The sequence below is a fragment of the Falco rusticolus genome, chromosome 7 (genome assembly GCF_015220075.1).
Source record: "Falco rusticolus isolate bFalRus1 chromosome 7, bFalRus1.pri, whole genome shotgun sequence".
NCBI lineage: Eukaryota > Metazoa > Chordata > Aves > Falconiformes > Falconidae > Falco > Falco rusticolus.
Window position 1 is genome coordinate 3,844,885 of NC_051193.1, and position 20,169 is coordinate 3,865,053.

The 20,169-nt window shown below is 54.2% G+C and overlaps 1 protein-coding gene and 1 non-coding gene across 2 annotated transcripts in view; one reads left to right on the plus strand and one right to left on the minus strand.

Annotated features, from left to right (window-relative positions):
* ADAMTS7 (ADAM metallopeptidase with thrombospondin type 1 motif 7) overlaps nt 1–19,378 on the minus strand; it is a 50,791-nt gene extending 31,413 nt beyond the window's left edge. Inside the window, exons 1-11 of the mRNA XM_037395381.1 lie at nt 19,266–19,378; nt 18,184–18,536; nt 13,454–13,625; nt 10,736–10,932; nt 9,359–9,442; nt 8,624–8,748; nt 7,451–7,600; nt 6,573–6,716; nt 2,408–2,552; nt 2,189–2,281; nt 1,100–1,245 (exon numbers count right to left, since the gene is read on the minus strand). Of these exons, the coding sequence (XP_037251278.1) occupies nt 1,100–1,245; nt 2,189–2,281; nt 2,408–2,552; nt 6,573–6,716; nt 7,451–7,600; nt 8,624–8,748; nt 9,359–9,442; nt 10,736–10,932; nt 13,454–13,625; nt 18,184–18,536; nt 19,266–19,356 (1,700 nt within the window). The 5' untranslated portion in view covers nt 19,357–19,378. The remainder of the gene's footprint in view (nt 1–1,099; nt 1,246–2,188; nt 2,282–2,407; nt 2,553–6,572; nt 6,717–7,450; nt 7,601–8,623; nt 8,749–9,358; nt 9,443–10,735; nt 10,933–13,453; nt 13,626–18,183; nt 18,537–19,265) is intronic.
* Nucleotides 19,379–19,978: 600 nt separating this feature from the next.
* On the plus strand, nt 19,979–20,051 carry TRNAK-CUU. Its single transcript has one exon. It is a non-coding gene; the product is annotated as a tRNA-Lys (tRNA).
* The last annotated feature ends 118 nt before the right edge of the window (nt 20,052–20,169 follow it).

A 20,169-nucleotide genomic window follows, 5' to 3' on the forward strand; every position in this document is an offset into this window, starting at 1 on the left:
GGAGGACTGCCCAGCACACACATTTGTTCACTCCATCCAAAAGGCAACGCTGAAGATTTACCTACAGTGGCCAAAGCAAACAACTGCCCAGCGAAATTCTGCTGCTTTTCCAGTGTTTGCTCTCCTGCCCACCCGCAGCTGTGTTTAAAACACTCCATAAACTACAACTGCACTTCTGCCACAAAACTCATGTCAAACACAAATCCAGCTCTTGACCTGGAACTGAGATTACACAGCACTTCTTTAAACAGCTCAATAGCACGTGCTAAAAGCAACACGTCCGTGGAAGAAACTGGGCAGAAAGCACATCTGGGCTCATTAGAGCGTCTGTTCCTGCGGCTTTCAGAGCTCCTCAGGCCATTGAAAAGCGACTGCCACTGGGACATTGCTCACAAAGCCCTTTTCTCTCCCCTCCCAGGGCACTCTGACACCTGGGCAAGCCGGGGGCTTTGGCTGAATACAACGCGACAGCGATTTGGTGACCAAGGGGTCATCCAGGGAGCAGGTGGGTCAGCCCAAGAAACCATGGGATGGACAAGGCTGCGCCTCCATCAGTGCCCAGATGCTTCCAGGAGAGAGGCAATGCTGGCTGCTGTGGCTGGGCACAGGTCAAAAATCACTAATGGGCAATGGGGTGATAAACAGCAGCAGAATTTTTCAAAATGACTCTGAGTCAGGCTCAAAGAATGCCTGTTTTTCTTTTCTGTCATTAAAAGACACTGGATATGTTTTAAACCTACAAGCGCGGAGTCCTCGCTCTTTGTTTTGAGTCACATGGCAACGTCCCTCTGCCTGCACGGAGTGGGAGCAACTTATATGTGGAAGGAGACAGAGCAAACTCAGCCCCTCCAGAAGCTTCCACCGCCCAGCCGGCTGGATAACCCCGTGAAATGAATCCCAAGTGTTTCAAAAGCACATTGTTGGGACCGGTAACTGCCTAACGGCGCGGTTTGCCGTGCGATGCAGACAGGTGCAGGACCACACTGGCCAGACGCCGGTCCCCAGCTTTATGGGGTGATAAGGAATCGTTGGGCTCATCTCTTAAATGGGGTCGCGTGGAGGGGCTGGGGGAGCCCCGGGGGAGCGAGGGCTGGCTTACGTGGGGTTGCTGCACTGCCTCTCGGCGCTCTGCACGCCCGCGCCGCAGCTGCGGGAGCAGGCAGCCCACGAGCTCCAGGAGCCCCAGCCGCCGTCGATCGCGTCGGGACGGTAACCCACGGGCACGCACTCGCCATTGAAGCACCACTGCAAAGGGTTGGGCCAGACGAAGAGAAAACAAGGTTTAAGGATGCAGTAATGGACGTTGAGTCTGAGAGCCCGGCTGCGGGGAGTACTGAAACCCAGCACCCACACTGCCCCGTGGAAATCCACGCTTCGCTCACACGGAGGTGTCGGGGGTCAGCGGGGCTCTGCCAGAGCCCGGCACAGCTCTAAGCAATAGGAAATTCAGAGATGTTGGGCTGTTTGAGGATTTGTCTCAGGCAACGCATCCAAACCTCCACCAAGACCCCTCAGCAAGGGGATTCATAGCCCGATCCGAGCCCAGAGGGAAGAGCCAGCCAGGCACAGCCACGGACAAGGGCACAGCAGGAGGTTTCGCAGGGGGCAGTGGCTAAGCCCAGGGTCACCCCCAGCGCTCTGGGGCCAGCTCTCCAGGAGGGGACACTGAACCTAACAAGCAGAGACATTTATGTTAACTTGGGCAGGAAAACCCTGTTCTGGAAAAGCGATGCACAACAGCTCTGTCCCAGGACTGCCGCAGGACAGGAGCCAGCATCACCCATGCAAGGGTGACCAGAGCTGGCTGCAGACAGCTGGTCCCCTCCGCACCCCACGCCCAGCACAGCACCCACCGAGCTGCCGCAGCGCTGCTGGACCCCCCCGGACCCCAGAGTGGGGAGAGGTGCCTGCCCTGCAGGGGGGCAGGACCCAGAGACCAGCACCCACCACTGCAGCAGACCGAGAGCAGCAGAAGCCCTGTACCCTCCTGCCACGGTAATTAACGGCGGGTTTCACCTTCTGAAGGTGTTTTCAGCTTGGCTGGAGTCAGTCCCTCCCTGGCACCTGCAGGTTTTTGGGCAGAGCAAGGGCAGCGAGAGGAGCCTGCCCTGGTGGGCTGGAGCCTGTGAAATTCTGGTGTGCAGAACAAGGAGCCTCTGCAGCCGCAGAGGGGACTGCCCCCCCTTACCTTGTTCTCCCCACATGCTGTACCGTCAACGGCAGCGTCCAGCTTGGAGTGGCACGTGTTCCCCACCGTGCACCACAGTGTGTTGCAGACGCTCTGCAGAAAACATGGTTGCACAGGACACAGTTAGTGCACTGGCCGACCCATGCAAAGCCCCCCACCCGCAGGGAGCCCCTCCAAGCCACGCAAGCCCATGTTACATCAGGGAGGACCCTGGCTTACATCCATGTCGTCGCAGAAGGTGGAGTAGGCACCGTACTGCAGCCGGCACTGGTGGCTCACGTCGTAGAGGACGCCCGGGGGCACCAGGGGGTAGTCCAGCACCTCCCGGGCAGGGGGGTCATCCAGGCACAGCCCCCAGCCCCGGCTGAAAGACAAAGGTCAGAGCAGCATCACCACCAGCCTGGCACACCCGTACAACGCTCCGGCAGCTGCTAATGGAGGAGCTGAGCATCTCAGTAATGCACACTCACTATGAGAAGTAATTAGCGTTTCTAGCTGATATGACCCTGGCTCTCCAATCAGCCCTGGAGCCGCTCCAGCATGCAGAGGGGCACGTGTGGGTACCTGCTTTTCAGGGTGGGTGCTCACTCCTGCAGCGATCACCCCACGGCCCCTGGGCAGGGCAGGTTATGGGGAGGCAAAGGCAGCACCAGCTTCTCTGTGCAGCTGCTGAGTCGGTGCCTTGCACACTCCCCCTTTCGCATCTGGGATGCCCCTCTCCCCCTGACAGAAAGCCAGAAATATCATTTTCCCTGGGAATAATCCCCTGGATTTGTGCTTTGTGAACAAGTCATCAGCTCAGACCTCAGCTGGGACCCCGCTTTTGCCATTCAAGGCGAAGGGTTTCATCAAACAAACATCTCATTGCTGAGAAACAGATGCTGTCCCTGTGCTCGTACATCACGCTGACCCCAGAAACATCCCTGCGGACACCGCAACCCGTGTGTCAACTAAGAGAAATAAAGTAGATTGTCAGCGGCAAAACGCACTCACCCTCCTACTTGCCACTACAAACAGTGCTCAAATTGTGCTGGACAGGCTGTCTTTAGAAAAAGAGATATTAAAACTGAGCTATCAAGGCAGCCGGTGGCAGGCAGCCAGGCTGCGGGAGCCGCAAGGGACGGTCCTGGCTGCCTCTCTCTACTCCGAGTGCCTTTGCTACGGTATTTCACAAACACACAAGAAATTGTCACTAGTTTAGCTTTCAGTGTTGATTTAAACAAACTTGTTTCCAGCAAGGCAGTCTCTGGCGAGGGTTTCTCAGCAGATTAGATTACTTTGGCTTGTTGTGATTGGGAACAGGTCTAAATTAACTTGAAACAAGATTCCTTTTTAAGCCAAACCAGCAACAGAGAAACAAGGGCCAGCAGCATGGGAGAGCTCCTGCTTTGGGGTACTGGAAGTGCCACAGGGCGATGACCAGCAGATGTGGCATCTCCTCCTCCCTTTCCCATCCCACCCCAGTGAGGTTCACACTGGACACCTGCAAACAGCTCGCTTGGCTGGAGACAACCCCTTCAAATACCGTATGTTTTTACAAGCAGCTTCCCTGTTGGAAAAATCAGTAAACAGGTTGCTTTCAGCAGCCCAGGGGCTCTAAAGTCTCTGCTCCCAAGTTCACAACAGCGGGAGCATCCTGCCTCTCCCAGCCCGGCGGGGAGGGAAGGATCACTGCGGGCGCTGCAGGGCTGAGCTGCGATGAATTAAGTGTGGAGAAGGCAGCTGGTCGCAGGATCGCGGTGCAGCCTGCTCCAGGCATACAGAGGCACTGCAGCTCTTTTTTCTCTTTACCTGCTAGGTGGAAAACACTTCAAAGGAAGTTCTTTAAAAATGGAAAGAATGATATATTTACTGGGGAAAGTCCAGGCTTAAGCACTGGGCTACTGCATGAGCTACATGCATGATACCTGTGCTCCTTTGGACTAGTTCACCAACTGTCTGTTTGGGTACCAGCACATGGGTCCCCGCACATCACCCCAAAACCGCCCCCAACCCTCTCCTTGCCCTCTGCTACGCTTGTGGCACTTTCTGTCTTGCCCCAGTTTATGAGAGGTCTCCATCCCAGTACGGGGAGTGATTTAGATTTGCTGTCAGCTTTCCAGTGCTAGGTTCACAATCTATTTCTTCATTAAATATTTTACAATCGTTCTACTGGTCTCTTCAACTCGGCCAAAACACATTACTGAGCCAGCAAAAATTGGATAAGTTTCCCTTTGGCTTTGCAGCGATATGCAATAAACCACACTCTGCCATAAAAATGCACAGGGGTCTGTGCTGCGTCTGCCTGTTTCAGTCTGCTCATTAACAAGCCGGATGATGGAGTAGATGGTATGATGATTAAATCCCCATATGTGGGCAGGCTGGGAGGATCTGCAGATACGTTTGAGAGCAGGATTAAAATTCCAAAAGCTCTTGGAGAACTGGAGGAAGGGTCCAAAAACCCAGGATAGAATTCAATAAAAACAAAGGCGAGGATTGGAGCTTGGGAAGAACCAGCTGCGCAGCGAGGGGATCTGGCAGAAGTGGCAGAGCAGCGATGCAGCAGGCAGGGCTGCGTGCTGCCGGTGGAGCAGGGCGGCAAAGGCAGGGGAAGACCAGCCCTCCCCAGGCTCTGGGAAAGCAGGGAATCAGCTGGAAGGAGCCCACGGGAGGATGATGGAAAAAGACCTCCAGCACTGTGCAAAGAAGCTGAAAAACTGGTTGTCTGACCTAGAGAAAAGACCGAAGGGAGACGAGACAACCTGCAGCTGTGCCAAGGCTGCTGAGACGAAGGGAGGCTGCTCCGTGCTGCTGCACGCTGGCGGTGCAGGCAGGGCATCCGTGAGATACCAGAGCCCATCTTTCAAGGGCATTCCACCAGCCGGGCTGGGGAAGAGGTCACGTCACAGTGAGGGGTGGAGAGCAAAAAGCCTTACAGCACCTTCTGACTCCTCTGAGGATTCGAGGGAGAAAATCACGGGATGCCAGGGAGGGCTCACCTGGGGAGTGCTGCCACAACCCGGGGCTGACGGGATGCCCAGGTCCAGAGTGGTCCCTCTGCCTCAAGGAGCATCACTACCCGCCCTGTGCCAGCCTCCCCCATCAGCCTGAACGAGGGATGCTTGTTCCTGGGGGGACACAGCGGCCACAGCAGGGAGGTGGCGTCTTCTTCCATTGCCCCGGTGTGTCCGAGTGGACCCCAACCCACAGCCTTGCCAAGAGGGTCACCCAGCCCCGGCTGCACCCAGGGCCTCACCCACAGCACCGGGGCCGTGCCGCTGTTGATGACAGGAGTTATTTTCAGATGCTTAAACGTTTGGCAGCGCTTGTAAAATAACAATCTTTCCTAAGATAATAATCAACGTCTGAGAGGGCTGCTTTTTTCCCCCAAAAAACGTGAGGTTTGTTCCAAGCACACCCAGCAACCCCAGGTCAGCAGGGTCTCCTTTTCTGGCTCACTTCTTCCCGTTCTCCTGCCAGCACCGCATTATAACACACTCATGTCTGTGCTGGCAAGGGACCTCTCCTTCACTTGGGCCATGTTGCAGCTGGTGAAAGACGCCTGCCGGGCTCTGCTCTGCTCTTAAGGAAGAGCTGCCCCTCCTAGGGGGAGCAGCAAGACCAAAACCCAACCAGAGAAGCATCCAGCTGCTCTTTTTCTTCCCCATCACAGCTCATAGCAGCCCAAGGTCATGGCAAGCAGGAAATTCTTAATCCAAAAGTGAAGGTTAAAAGCAGAGGGCCAAGAACGCTGCAGATACGAGTGCGCTCCATTCCACCGAAAGCCGTAAATCAACAATAATTCATCCTGCATGGGGGCCAAGCCCACATCCCAGGCTGGGATTTAGAAATGGGAGCTCAGCCTCCCTGCCATGGAAATGCCAGTCCCTCGCCCAGCAATCCCCATTGCTGTTTCTTGCCGATGCTCTCACTGTTTTCTAACTTTCCTGTAGCAAGGAAGGAAAATGTTTCCCCAGTGCAAGCCACTGGCTGACAAATGTAAATCTCTGGGCCATGTTCCTAGGAACTTAATAACAACAGGCTGAAAAATCAGCCATGGGGTGCTAAAAATAAACAGATGCACAGAAGAATTTGGCTCGGTTTCATCCTCCTGCCTACAGGCAAACATCATCTGCCCCGTGCAGAGCACCAAAGAAAACTGCACAGAGCATCGAAGAAAACCACTCTGGCTTTGTTTGTTCGAGCCACCATCCCTGTGCCAAACGCTCGTGCTGCTTCTCTGTTCAAGCCTCCATCCTTCACAGCATGGACCAAAGCAACCAAGTGGGGTAAAAGCATCCCCATGTGCCCTGGGGCTGACTACTGAGCGAAATCGGCTGCAGACCCAAGCCCTGAGCCACCCCAGCACCCCACGAGTGAGGAAGAAGAGGAAGGCAGGACTTACTCAAGGAATCGTGTGATGTACTCGCGGCTGCAGCGGGACCAGGTGAGTGGGGACGTGTCATACAGGAGCTGTGGAGACATGATGAAAGGTCTTTTCCCAACTGGCTCACAGTCATTGCTGCTTCCATCATGCTGAATCCCAAAACTGTGTAAGAGCACAGTCCCACAAAGGAGAGGTGAGCCGCACGCCGCTACAACCGCGCAGCCTCTCTGCTTTCCAGCACAATGACACGCGACGCCAGACATCGCAGAGCATCCCAGCTCCACGTGGACTCAGTCATTAACAGGACCGGGGGACCTGGCTGTGTGGGACACTTAAGTGATACCAGGGACATTGCCCTGAACTTTGTCCCATGCTTTTATTTCAGCTTTCTTACTGAAAACTCAGCCAAGAAAAAAGTAATGAGGATACTGACCAAGATCAAGTGAATTAAGCTACCCGGGTACGTGTTTTTACCATGCAACCATAACAGAACCATAGTTCTACTATGAACTATAATGTTCAAATGATCTTGTCAAAATTCAATTGAAATCAGGGCAAGCAAAATTGCTGATTCTAGACACAAATTCTATTTTAAAACTTCTTAATGGGCAACCCTCTTCTCCAAAACTTTCAGCATCAGCAACATGGGGTAATACACAATTGCAATTTGTCCAGGTTGCCTTGGGTTACATGATTTTCCTTAAACCTGGGGCAACCCAAAGCTTAACTCTGAAATGGAATTCCCAGGGTAAGTTCTCGCAGGTACAGAGGACGGTTTGCACCAGTGAGGAACCGCTTGGCAATCTTCTCCCAACTTCCACCCGCGCTTTCTCAAGCCCTGACTGAGCAGCGCAGAGGACAGAGGTCAGAGGAGAGGAGGAGGAAGCCGGTGGTACCTGTGTCCGAGCTCGTGGGCCACGGTGAAGGCCAGGGGCAGTCCCGTGTCCTCGTTGATGTTGCAGCTCCTGTGGGGCTGGCACATCCCCGCCACGTGGGACAGACCCAGGGTCTCGCAGGGTCTGTTCATAGCTGCACAGATGTCCTTCCTTGGGCGATGGAGACAACGAACACACAGACACAGAGCAAAGAGGCGGTTTGAAAGCGGCAGGATCCACCACGAGAAGGAGCACAGGACACGTCCCAGCCCACAGAGGAAGACACAGGGACACTGGCCAAACAGAAGTGAGAATGGAGACATCCAACATCTTTCCACAATGGAAAGATTTATGACCTTTCCTTTCCTCTTTACTCTCCCAGTAGCCCCGGCTCGTTATTAAACCTGATTAATGGGAACTGCTAGCCAGCTTGGCTATGCTTATTCCATTGTATAAATAAAGCTGATGCTGGGAATAATTAAGCAATTACTACATCGCTGGGGGAAGCACATCTCAGGGGTGCTGTGGTCCAGGGCAGAGGAGCTCCAGCCACCCAGGAGGAGCAACTCCTTTGAAATACACAACCTGAAGTGCCTTGTTCCTGCTACAAAGCAAACTTCCTAAAGGAGATAAAACTGTTGGGGGTTGTGAATCATCACACAAACCACCACGATACTGCCAACAGCCAAGGCACTGCAGCTTGACACCATCAAACTATGTTTTGACTGCAAGGTATATAAACTTGGCCAGAGGCATGAGTTCCTGTGAGCTTCATGGGAGGTCAGGGGCTTTCTCAGAGGCTCCTCTGCCAATCCCAGCATTAGCCTCCAAGGAAAAAAGGAGGGTTAATCCCTGTGTACATCCTCTGGGAGGATCCAGCCATTCTGGGGCTTGGCAATAGAGCCATGATGAAAACCTGGTTTGGAAACCTTAGCTGCTAGTCAACCGGGAGCTGTCTCCAGGTTTAAACCTGAGATTTGAGACCAGTTCCAGCCATTGGGACCAGGTTATCTTCAGATTTCATGTTACATACCCTATGTATAGGGGTCCAGGCAGGGCTCGGGCATAAGAGTGAGATTTCAACCACTCCTACTGAGATGCTTCCCTGGCTGTCCATCTGCCTGCAGCGGGCAGGCTTGTTCCTAGCCGCCAGTGTAGCATCTACAGCATAAAATCAGCTCATGGGCACGATACCTTGTGAGCAGGACTGCGACATCATGATGCAGGGGATGGGAATCTCCTTTAACGTTGATGCTCTTCTGCCACTTGCAAAAGCTTCTCAAGGTGTTGTCTGCGTGGTGGGAGATTTTCAGATCCTCCTGCCAACATAATTAAATGTCTGCGGTCATATTGCTGCTGGATCTGTCGGGTTTTTGGGATGCAGGGGGGAAGGGTCTGATCTCAGACACATCAGAATGGAATCGGGAGTAACTGCCATCCAGACGGAATTACTCCGTATTTATAGGTTGTAGGCTGGGCGGGAGTACAGCCCTTTTCTGCTTTCTTTTCATCTATGAGTCAACCAAAACATTAAATCATCTGGTAATAGGGGTTAAGAAACACTGTGGGCAAATATCCCATCCTGGCTGATGGCGAAGGATGCAGCTGGGGAGCTCCCTGCGAGCCACCGCTGCAGCTGGGAGCACAAACAAGTCCCAGCTACCGGCGGTGATGCTGCGTTATCATAAATTATTACAAGAATCGGACCCCGCAGCTCCTCTGACGACACCGTTCCCTGGACTTTACCAGGGCTGTAGCCCATGCAGAAGTCAAGGCAGCAAGGCACAGGCGCCCGCGTTTATCTTACACAGCTTCATCTGGGCCAAAAAGACAGCACAAGAGAAAGCTTACGGGCTTCCAAGGGCAGCTCCCCGTGCGTCCCAGCCTGGCTGCCAGGACGGCGTGTGAGTCACCCTGTTTTCTTTTTACCTCTTCATCCTCCAGCAGGATGAGTCGCACTATCGCAATGTTGATGGGGTTCCCAATGCTGGCGTGGTGGAACAGTCCCGCCACCTGCAACAGCCACAAGCCAAAGAAATAAAGCACCCCCCAAAAAAAACAACCTTGCCCTGCAATGCTGCTGCTAGTAAGTACATCTGCAGGGGAACACAAGCTCGAGGGGAAGCTACTGAAGGTTGTTGACAACATCTCGGGGAATTCCCCCAAATGAAAGACAAGATCAGACGCAGACCTGGACTAAAGCGTTCAGAGTGTGATGACATCCACTTAAAGTTGATATAATCTGTGTAGCACATTAAAACTCAACCAGAAACGCCCTGGGGAACACCTCTGCTTTCACTCCTAATAAATGTTTAACACCTCAAAGGAAACCTGAGCACTCCGGGTGTCTTCACAGACTCCCAGAACCCCAAGGATGTTACCCTGAGCTCCTCTGCCCAAACCCACCTTCTTCTGGCCGTCAGCCAAAGCCCTCCTCTGAAATGCAAATAGGTGCTACCCTGGCAGCCCAAGAGTCAACAGACTGAGCCAACTCGTGCCGTTATGGCACCAGCATCCACCCACCCTGGCCAGATTCCCAATGGAGCCCACCACAATCTTCCCTTAACTGTCCTCAGTGGCACCTTCCCAGGAAAGTCATCCACGTCCCTCCTGCTAACCAGGCTAGCGCCGGCACTGGCTCCAACGGCAGCTGCCCTGGGATGCTCCATCAGCAGGCACGGCCAGCCCTGAGTTTGAGGGAGTCTGAGCCAAATCTCCCACGTCCCTGCAGGTCTCTCCTCCTGCAAGGAGGTTTCCTTATCACACAGAGGGCGGTGGGTGGCCCTCGGGCAAGCTTCAGGGTGGTTCCAGCTTCATCTGCATCCCCATGCCCAAGCTGCCCGCATGCCTGCCTGGGGGGAGCTGCGGTGGCACAACCGTGGGCAGCACCAACCACCTCCCATCCCTGGAGCACCTCTGCCTTGGGGGATCTCCCTGGGAGGCCACATCCCGGGGGCACCTCTGCCTTGGGGGATCTCCCTGGGAGGCCAAGTTATCCATCCCCATGGAGGGAAGGATGAGGGAACAGCCCTTGAGCCCCATGGGGAAGGTGAAACCACTGCGGGCTGAGCTGCTCCCGCCTGCACGGAGATTTTGGCCTCAGGGCTGCTGACAGCGACCCATCCTCCCGTGGTGCACCGAGCACCGAGCAATGCAGAAAAGTCAACATGCGGGTGGGAACAGCCTGTCTGAGAGGTTGCTGAGGTCCCACCAGGGATGAGTCCTGGCAAGCCCAGCAGTCTTTATGTCTCATAGCTGCGTCCCCGGGGACCAGGCGGCTCTGCCATCGAGAGGACCAGGACTCACCATGTTCATCACGGTCAGCACGTACTTCTCTATGTTCTCACTCCCATGGTATTCTATCATCTTGGTGTCTGCCACCACCAGCGTTTCCACCCACTTCTCCTTGCTGATGGAGCGCTGCTTTATTCTCCTCTTCCTGTGCTGCTTCTGTTCCCATCGTTCCCTTCGCTTCTCAGACCTCTCCAGGCTTTCCTGAGAATCTGAGGGATTAATGGGGGAAAAAGAAATTTTTTTGTAAAACATGTTCACCTTTGGTAAAATATCATCAAGGGCTTTTTATTTTTTAATTTAATTTAAAGAAATAACCTTTAGCTGCTGAGGAGGCTCCACACTTAGACACCTAACCTATGTGTAAGTTGTTGTGCTGTATGTTCTAAAAAAATCATTGGGGGGTTGAAGACACCGACCTCAACATTAGCATGATAGAAAAATAAATAAATAAAGCATCTGAAGTAATTTCTTTGACTGGAACAGGGTCTGCAATATCCCATGAGGAACACGGAGCCTCCCAGAGCAGAGCGCTTAGGGTTCGCGTTGACATAGGAATTTATAGGCGACCCTGCAGAGATGCTTGAGCACACGCCACTGAGAAACAACCCTGGTGGCTCAGCATTTCTGATTACCATCACAAATCTGTATTTTGCAGGGAGAGATGGCTCCCCAACATGATAAACTCTGCGCCCTCAAAGCTGGACTGATGTCTTGAGCCAAATCCCAAGGATCGTCGGTGTCCTGGGCAAGACCATGACACCTCGGCTGCATGGAGGCTGAACTCTGCTCCTTCCCAGGGAGAAACAACAGGAACATTCACTGGGCTGAAAAGAGTCCGGAGGCGGACAAGAGCTCGGACGCTCCTCACGCAACCCAGCAACTGGGAATTCTCAAGCAGAGACTTTTCCTGTGACATTGCTCCAAGATCATGGTCAGGGTCAGCCCCAAGCTGGGTAAAGGCTTTGCAAACCACATCCCACACAGTGGGAATTGCCTTTACGACTAGTTTCTAAGGGCTCAGCCTTACTTTGCTAACAATGGACTTTTACATTTTATGGACTATACTGTACGTTAGCTGTGAAAGAGTGTTTTATCCCCCAGCCTGAAAAATCCCAAGTATCTGGATAATTTGATGAATTGCTAATACCGCTGTGACAGTTTAATCGAAACAGCTTCCTTGGAGCTTGCTTCCATTGTGTCCTTTGCTGCTAAGCTTCCAGCTGGGACATGAAGGTACTGCAGAGGGCTCCTGGGATCCCAGGGAGGGCTTGCGTGGCATTTTCCCTTTGAGATCCCTCTTAAACACCCACCCAGCTGTACACACAGGCTGCACTGTGTACTGACAGAAGCTAAATAACACCTAACAGCCTAACACCATCTGGCTGTGTGGTGTTTTGCAAAGAAAACCAGCAATACCTCAGTACAACATGAAAGGCTTGCAGTAATTAAAATCCTACAGACTTTTGGTTCCCTTTCCAGGGCACACACATCACATCCACTGTGCCAGCCCACAGTGCAGTAGAGATCCACACGCATTACACACGGGCCACTTACACCCAGTGAAATTCATTTACAAGGACTAGAGTTCAAAGTCTAGAAGAAGCATTAGGATTATTATCAAAGATTAAATAATTAATTCAGATTAACAAAAGATGCCTGAAGATAACCTGATAGAGAAAAAAAAAACCCGTTTCTGAAAGCAGAGCACTGTAGGAAATACGCAAAACAAGATGCACTGCCTGGAAGGTGAAGTTTCACTGATGCAGATGAGGAGTAAAGTGCCGGTGAGCTGCTGGGGATGCACAGAATCCCTCATTACTTAAAATCTTGGGTTTGGAAGTTTATCCAACCCATCTGCTCTAGACAGAGGAGAAGGAACCGGCATGCACCCTCTGCCCTGCAGCAGAGAGACTCCCGGGCAGTGACCGGGTTTCACTCCCAAAGTCCAATGCCCCAGCAGGTCAGAAACTGATCTTTGCAAGGAAATGAAAACAAATACTCAGTCTCCACATCACGGGATGCTTGCAGCAGGGCTGGGAGGAAAAGACGAGAGCGAGAGGCCCAAGGATTGGCAGGCATTGAGTCATGCAAGTGAGAAACATAAGAAAACACAGAAAAACTGGCAGGAGAAAAAGAAAAAAAAATCCCCAGTCTTCTTTCTACAGTGATTCCTGTGACTTGTGGGCTCCAGTCACTACTGTCACAAACCCGCCGCCTGGCACTGGGCAAGCAATCCTGACCAGCAATTTGAACACGCCTTCCCATAATAAGAATGCTTGTGGGAATGGCTGCACGGGCACCCCTGGGGCTTTCCCCCAGCGAGCAGCTCCAGCCCATGGGACACTCAGCCGCCAGCAGCACCGCTGGCCACACACCTCCCACGCCACGTGCCACCCCACAGGCACCGCACAGCCCACGCTCCGTCCCCTCCCCGCTGCTGGCTCAGTCTTTCGGTCCGAGGGTTTTCTTTCTTGCCAGCCTATGTGGCGAGAGGGACCTCCAGCCCAACTTGCCAAACTCAATCTAAGGGCAATCCGTGTCGTTGATGGATGCTGGGAGATCAAGGCAGCAGCTGGATGCCACGTTTTAAGACTAACGAGTCTGCAGAGGCAACACAGTGGACTAAAGCTTGGACCTGCTCCCTTTCCCTTTCTACGATGTGCTTCATGCAGACCGTGGGCCCCAGCTACTACCAGCTCATTGCAAAATGCAAGATGAAGGGGACAATACCTTGCACACCACAGGTTTCCCGTGAAGCTGGTGGCCCGCTGCCTTGCTCTGCCCCATGCTCAGACACCTGGCGCTTGTATATCCTGTGGGGCTGTGCTGCTCCATCCTCCCGAAAGCTGGTGGCCACTGGTTCGATGAAATAGTCCTCGTTCATGAGCTGAAACACGCCTTTCTGGCAGGGAGAGACAAAGTTGTCACCATGAAGCCAGCTGTGTCTAGCACAGACTCACAATGAAGAACCTGGGAATGGGAGAGGGTTTGCAAAATTTTCCAGGAAGAAATAGGTCTTCTCTAAATAAACTGTTTTTATGGATATTTTGAGCTCTAAACTCCCAGACAGAGTCCGCATGGAGTGATCATGAAGAAAGCAAAAAGCTAAAGAGACCCCATCACAAAGTGCAGACAGGTGATGACCCCAATGGGTGTCAGGGACTGCAGGGATGCTGAGATGGAGAAACGTCTCCTCCAGAGCACACCAGGAACAGGCACACAAAGGGTCTCAGACTGTGCTCCCACCACCTCGCCCCGACCTTCCTGGAGCCACTCTGGGGAGTCCGGGCAGACAGCCCAAAGGATGGCTCAGTGCGACACTGGTGTTTGGAGCACGTGTTGCACAAACGGAGGTGTTTTCCCAAGGATATCCTTATCCGATGCAGCCCATTGCTGCTGGCCTTTTGCACTGCCTAAGCACCACCACTGTGAACCATCGGGTTACAGACTTCCCCCAGAAAACCTCCAGGGAAGAGGAGGAAGAACCTGCAGGAGCACTCGGGCATGGCAGGAACTCCAGCCGAAGAAAGTCAGTCCCAGGACAAAGAGCACGGCCCCTCCATGCAGCAACAGAAGGACACGTAACTGGCATCTCTCCTTTTGCAGGAAACAACACCCTGAAACTTTCTTTGGTTTATTACGACCCCCCTGACCTGGCCCAGCTGCCACACGCCGTTACGGACTCGCCCACGGCTCCCCAGCCTCCCGCTGCATCTCAAGAACAAAGAGCTGCACGGGAAGCTCTCGGATGGGCAGCTCTATCCCAAGGAATGGGAGCTCCTGCGCTCATCCAGCCAGACAGGGCGCTGCCGTGAGCAGCGTTTTGTAAATTTATTTTGCACCATAAGGCGACTCCATCGGCTCGTGGTTGCCTCAGAGCAGCCTTACGGTGCCCAGAGCAGGCTGAGTGTCTGCGCTCTCTCGGGAGCCTGCTCGTGCTCAGCTTTGCCTCCCGTGCTGTTGCTCTGACACGTTTAGTACTTTCCCACCCCAGGACAGGGCAGGGACAAAGTGAGAAGATCAAAACATGCCCCTACAACTCTTTCTAGTGTTTCCAAGACACAACAGCACTTAGGCTACTAGTGATGCTTTCTCACCGCTCATGCCGGGGAAGGGAAAACAGCTTCCTCCCTAATTAACTCCTTGCAAATGTAAAATAACACGGAGGAAACAGCATGGGGATGGGGAAGGAAAGGAACGGGCCCACTGATATGCCCCCTTCTCTGTTTCCTGATGCAGGTTATTCTGAGCCGGGAAGGGAACAGAGATCACTGCCCCAGCTGAGATCTGCCCGGGGGCCACGTTTTGTCACCAACTGGCTCTGCGGTAGCACCGAGCAGCACTTGCTGCCCAGGGGAAGGTCCGGTTCCCTCCGTTTAAAACACACCTGGTTAACCTTTCTGCACTTTGCGTGTCCCAGTTCATCCCAGTAAGTGGTGCCAGCATCCCTAACCCCTGTCTCCTACTCCTTCACCATGGTCTGCAACAAGAGTGAGAAACAGCCTTGAAGAGGATGAAATTGCTCTGGCAAAACTACCCAAGAGAGAGCAGAACCCAGCTCTTACAACTCTATTTTAAAATCGTTGAGAGGAGGAATTTAAAGCCTTACAGTAGCACTGTAAGAAAGGTGAAGCCTGGTCACAGGAACAGGGAACTCGGAGGCTGGCCAAGGGTGTCACACAAGGCACAATTACTACATGCTACACCAGTAACGAACGTCGGAGCAGCGGCTGCACCGACAGCGGCGGGGAACTCAGCCCTTCGAGGCGCTGATGCAACTCAGTTCAACGCGTGAGGCAGCCACAAGCAAGAATTTTGGGACAGCCCATCCGTGCCTTACAGCTGGGAACGGCAGAGTGCAGCAAGACTGGGCTTGAAATGTACGGTATCAGCACCGTATTACATGTGTAAATGTAATATACTGCCCTAGCCTATAGCTCTGTGCTTTCCCACACCAGTAGCATGCTCCTTGTTTACACCCTGAAATACCAGCCATGCTTACAAGTGGTGTATGAGTAATTCCCTGTAATGAAGTCGTAGTTCAGAACACACTTTACTTTCCATAATTATCACAAGACACACAGCACGTTGCTAAGTGCACTTCTCTGTGGTTTACTATCTATCTGACAAAAAGCCACAGTCGTTTTAAGACTGAGTGGAGAACGTTTAAAGCAACTTCAGGCTGCGTTTTGCTCACCCCTCGCAGTTTATGGGCTGCAGACCCTCTCGCAACGTCACGCTGCTGTCTTTTGTGAGCTAACAATTTTTTCTGCTTCTTAAAAAATAACACTAATCCAGAGCACTTGCACGACACTGATCATTCTCAACACACTTCACAGACCTTAATGATGGGGTTCACCAAACACCACTATGAAACAGGTGTTTTCAGGGGACACATTATGTGGATGGCAAATTATTTAACGAGTAACTTCTTTTTCTGCTTTCCCACCTGTAGTTACTTCACAAAGAGAAGTTTAATTCTCTTAACCAGAATATATTTAAAACGTCCTGGGTGAACATCCTTCAGCCCATTCACTATTAGCAGCTTGGTTTTGCCTGACTTGCACTGCAAGACTGGATTTCTAAGTCTGACAGCAGATTTCAGCTCACTGGCAGAATGAGGCCACACAAATTTTTGCAGAACCATCATGTATTACTGGGGTGTCCCCGTGCAAATACGCATTCACGGGCATTTGCAACACTTTCTACTCCTGTGTACACTGCAGCCATCATACAAATGTTCACAGAAAAAGGAAACAAAAAGTTGTAGGTTCCTCCCAGGTGCATCAGTCTATTTTTTTATCTGAATGATGGGTTTGGCTATTTTGTGCAGCCTTCACCGCCCTGGAGATACGAAGTGCAGTGGTGAACAGCAAATGACCACATGAATTAAAGCTCCTGCAGATCTGGCCCTGGGTTACAGCTGCTTGGCACAAGCTCCTTCAACAGGCTGTGAAACAAATTAGCCCTCAAGAACTCCCTTGCAGAGGATCATACACATAGGGGTCTGCTCCAGCCTGCCTTTTCCTCCTTCGTAAATCCTCATCCTGATGGTGTTTTTTCCAGAGCATCTTCAATTCTGGGTCCCGAGCCAGTCACTTCACCATTAATCATCACCAGCTCCCACTCAAAATGAGTGAAATTTAGAATCCGAACCCCAGATATGCACATTTTAACCTGTGTTAGGGTTCCAAACACACCTAGCTGCTGCTAAATTTGGTAGGAAAAAGAGCAACCAACACCCTCCAGGACATGCCCAGCTCCTCTCCTGCCAGTCCTGCCCCACCATCCACCACGGTGGGGAAGCTCTGAGCTCTCGCAGCTTCAGGTGACAGAGGGGCAGCAGGGATGCTCCCTGCCGCATGCCCATGCACCACGCTCTGCTCTGCCCAAAACACAGCAGCACGCTCTTGCACCTCCAAAGGCAGCGATTTGGGTGGCCTCTGCAGAGCTGCCATTTAAAAGCCACCTCGCTCTACCGGGCTACCTCTGCATACAGACACACACTGCTTTTATTTAAACACAGGAAGGTTAAAATGCAAACACGGCCCCCAGCTGCACAAAGCCACCTGCGGCAGCCAGCAGAACAAGGAGCCGATCGAATTATCGTCCCTCCAAACGCAGAAATGCTGAGCACGAGCACTGCTGGTCATCCCCCCCTCTGCGGCGGTGCCCCCCTCTGCCCTGCGCTGGGGACGTGGGGGGCTTTCCTGGGATCAGCAGCCCCTGTGAAGAGGAATCCCGCCCCCCCCCCCCCCCCCCCCCCCCGCTACACCCAGTGCCCCCAGGGAAACCCAGCACCTCTGTCACCCCGAGCAGGGGCTGTGGCAACAGGGGTCTGCGCATCCCAGTTGTGCAGCAACGCTTCTGCAACGCCCCAGGAGGATTTAAACCCTGTGGGGAGCTGGTACCCACGCTAGCTAGATGCCACCGCACGCAGGTACAGACAGCGATGCTCACGTCCTGAATTTGCCTTGCTGAGTGCCAGCACCACAGTCTTACTTGTGAAAGTCACTTTGCCTTTCAGCAAAACTTATACTCTGACAGGTCACTACCACCTTCAGAAGTATTTGCAGCAGAATAAGGCAGCGGAGGTGCTCACAAAATGTAAACACTACACACGAGCTGCGTTACCATCAGTACCGCCAGGCTCCGCACACCTCGTTCTCAGATGCGTTTCTCATAATCCTACGTTTATGTACTAAGAGGTGGAGGCAATACGAGAGTTGCTCTCTTTGGGAGTCTGGACACAAAGAAGTAAACCGAGTCCCGGAGAATTCCCAAACCACTGGAATCCATGGGAAATTTACAGTCAGCTCATCCACAGCCGCATCAAACCTACGTGATGAGACCCTGACCCTGCTGCTGTTGGGAGGAGTTTTGCTATCGCTTTCAAGCAGAAAAAAGGATTTTATACAGCTTCTGCTCTTTCCTTATCGATTAAAGCCCTCCGTACTTACCAGGCCATCGCAGGTGCTGAGCGCGGCCAGCCCTCCCTCCTGCGCCTGGCTCCGCACCTCCCCGATCATATGGCAGGAGCGGGATGCTCGGGGCTGGATCTTGGCGTTGGCGATACCCCCGTATCGCCGCTCGCTGACGAAGCCGGGCGCCAGGAGGTTGTTGTTCAGGCTCAGGTTGAATTTCAGGGCTTCGCCTTTGTAGTGCAGTTCATAGAAGGCAAGAAACTTGCTCCTGGAGGAAGGAGACCTTCGGTGAAGCGCTCGGTGGGACAAATCGTAGGACAGGAACGATCCACTCTCGTCAACCTTGATGGGATGAACGATGTCGCTGCTGGAGTACGGCGGAGCCGGCTCTGGGAAGAGAGGGGTTCAGGGGTTAGCGTTATTTAGGGTTCATCGCCTCTCCCCCTCCCACCCTTCAGCTGGATGCTGAGCTCCCGGGGCAGCCCGCTGGGGTCAGGCACCCCAGCACCAGTTGGGTCTGGGAACTGGTGTTCGCAGCCAGCGCGGGGGGCACGGAGCAGGGGAGGGCAGGGACCCCGCAAGTGTGCGGCGCACGGGCCCCCCTGGCTGCCCCTCCTGCGCTCGGGGGCCAGGGCTGGGATCTGCCCCGGGGGAAGGTTAAGGGCAGGGGTAGGGGCAGGGAGGGAGGGATGGGGGGGGGGGGGGGGGGGTCGTGCAGCCCCGGAGCCCTGCTCCGCCCGGGGCTGGCCCCGGTTTCCAGCCACGCGCTCCCGCTGGTTAATTACAGCTGCCGGTAAAGCAAACAAAAACAAAGACAAAACACCCCCCCCACACCCCCGCAAAACCACCCCAAATCCCACTTCTGAAACGGTGGTCGGCAGCCGCCTCTGGGGGCAAAGCCCCCCCCGGACCCACGCACCCCTGGGCTGCCCCGGCTGCGTGCGCAGCGCTGCGGCCGCGGGGCACCGGGGGGACCCGGGGGTGCCGGTGGGGGAGCCCGGGGGCGCAGCCCTGCCCAGCCCGCCGGAGCCGCGGGACGAGCCCAGCGCGGGGGCTGCAGCAGCGGGGGGCACCGGGCTGCCCGGCTCCCGCACCCCCCCGCCCCCCGCCCCGCGGACCTGTCCACGCAGTCCCTCCGCCCGCCTGCGCGCCCGCGGCCAGCGCCAGCACGGCGGCGGCGAGGGGCAGGAGGCCGGCCGGGGCCGGCATGGGTGCGGGCGGCGGGCGGCTCAGCGCGGCATGCCGGCGGGGGTGCCGGCGGCGGCGGCCGCGGCGGGCGGGGCTCCGCGCCTGCGGAGGGGCGCGGGCTGGGCCGGGCCGGGCCGCGCGCGCCGCCCGGCACCGGGGCGGCACCATGGCTCCCCCTGGCGGCCGCGGGGAGCAGCGCCGCCGGTACCCGCGCAGCGGGGCTGGTGCGATTTCAGCGGTAAATGAGAAAAGGGGCTTTGCCGAGGCTCCGCGCCCAGAGCCGGGGCTGAGGGTTGCCCTCGTTGCGCTTTTTTCTGTTTTTTTTTTCCCAGGTAAAACGAGTGGGAAACACAATTTTTTTTGTTATTTTGGATAATTTGATGTCGTTTCAATAACTCCCCGGGGGCTGCTCACCGTCTTGACAATCCCGGAGCTTTCCTGGAGCAGCTGTGTCTGCTGTCGCTCCGCTTCTGCCGGCCTTGGAGAAGGTTAGTATGTTTTAATGTAACTGATAGTGTTCGGTATACAAATGAGCTGGGGCGGTGCGGCCGCGCGAGTTACCCCTAGTGGCCATACTGGGGAGCGCGCAGAGCGCGGGTGGGGGCGCTGTTGAGTCTGTTGGTGACCGACTGCTGCTAACAGCGCCCGGCTAGCTCAGTCGGTAGAGCATGGGACTCTTAATCCCAGGGTCGTGGGTTCGAGCCCCACGTTGGGCGCATGACTTTTGTTCTTCCTCCCACTCATTATTTTTTTCTTTTTTTTCTTCTTCTTCCACTCGCGCTCCTCATAGCCAATATGCGACAACCAATCCCACATTTTACCCGCATCCCCCCG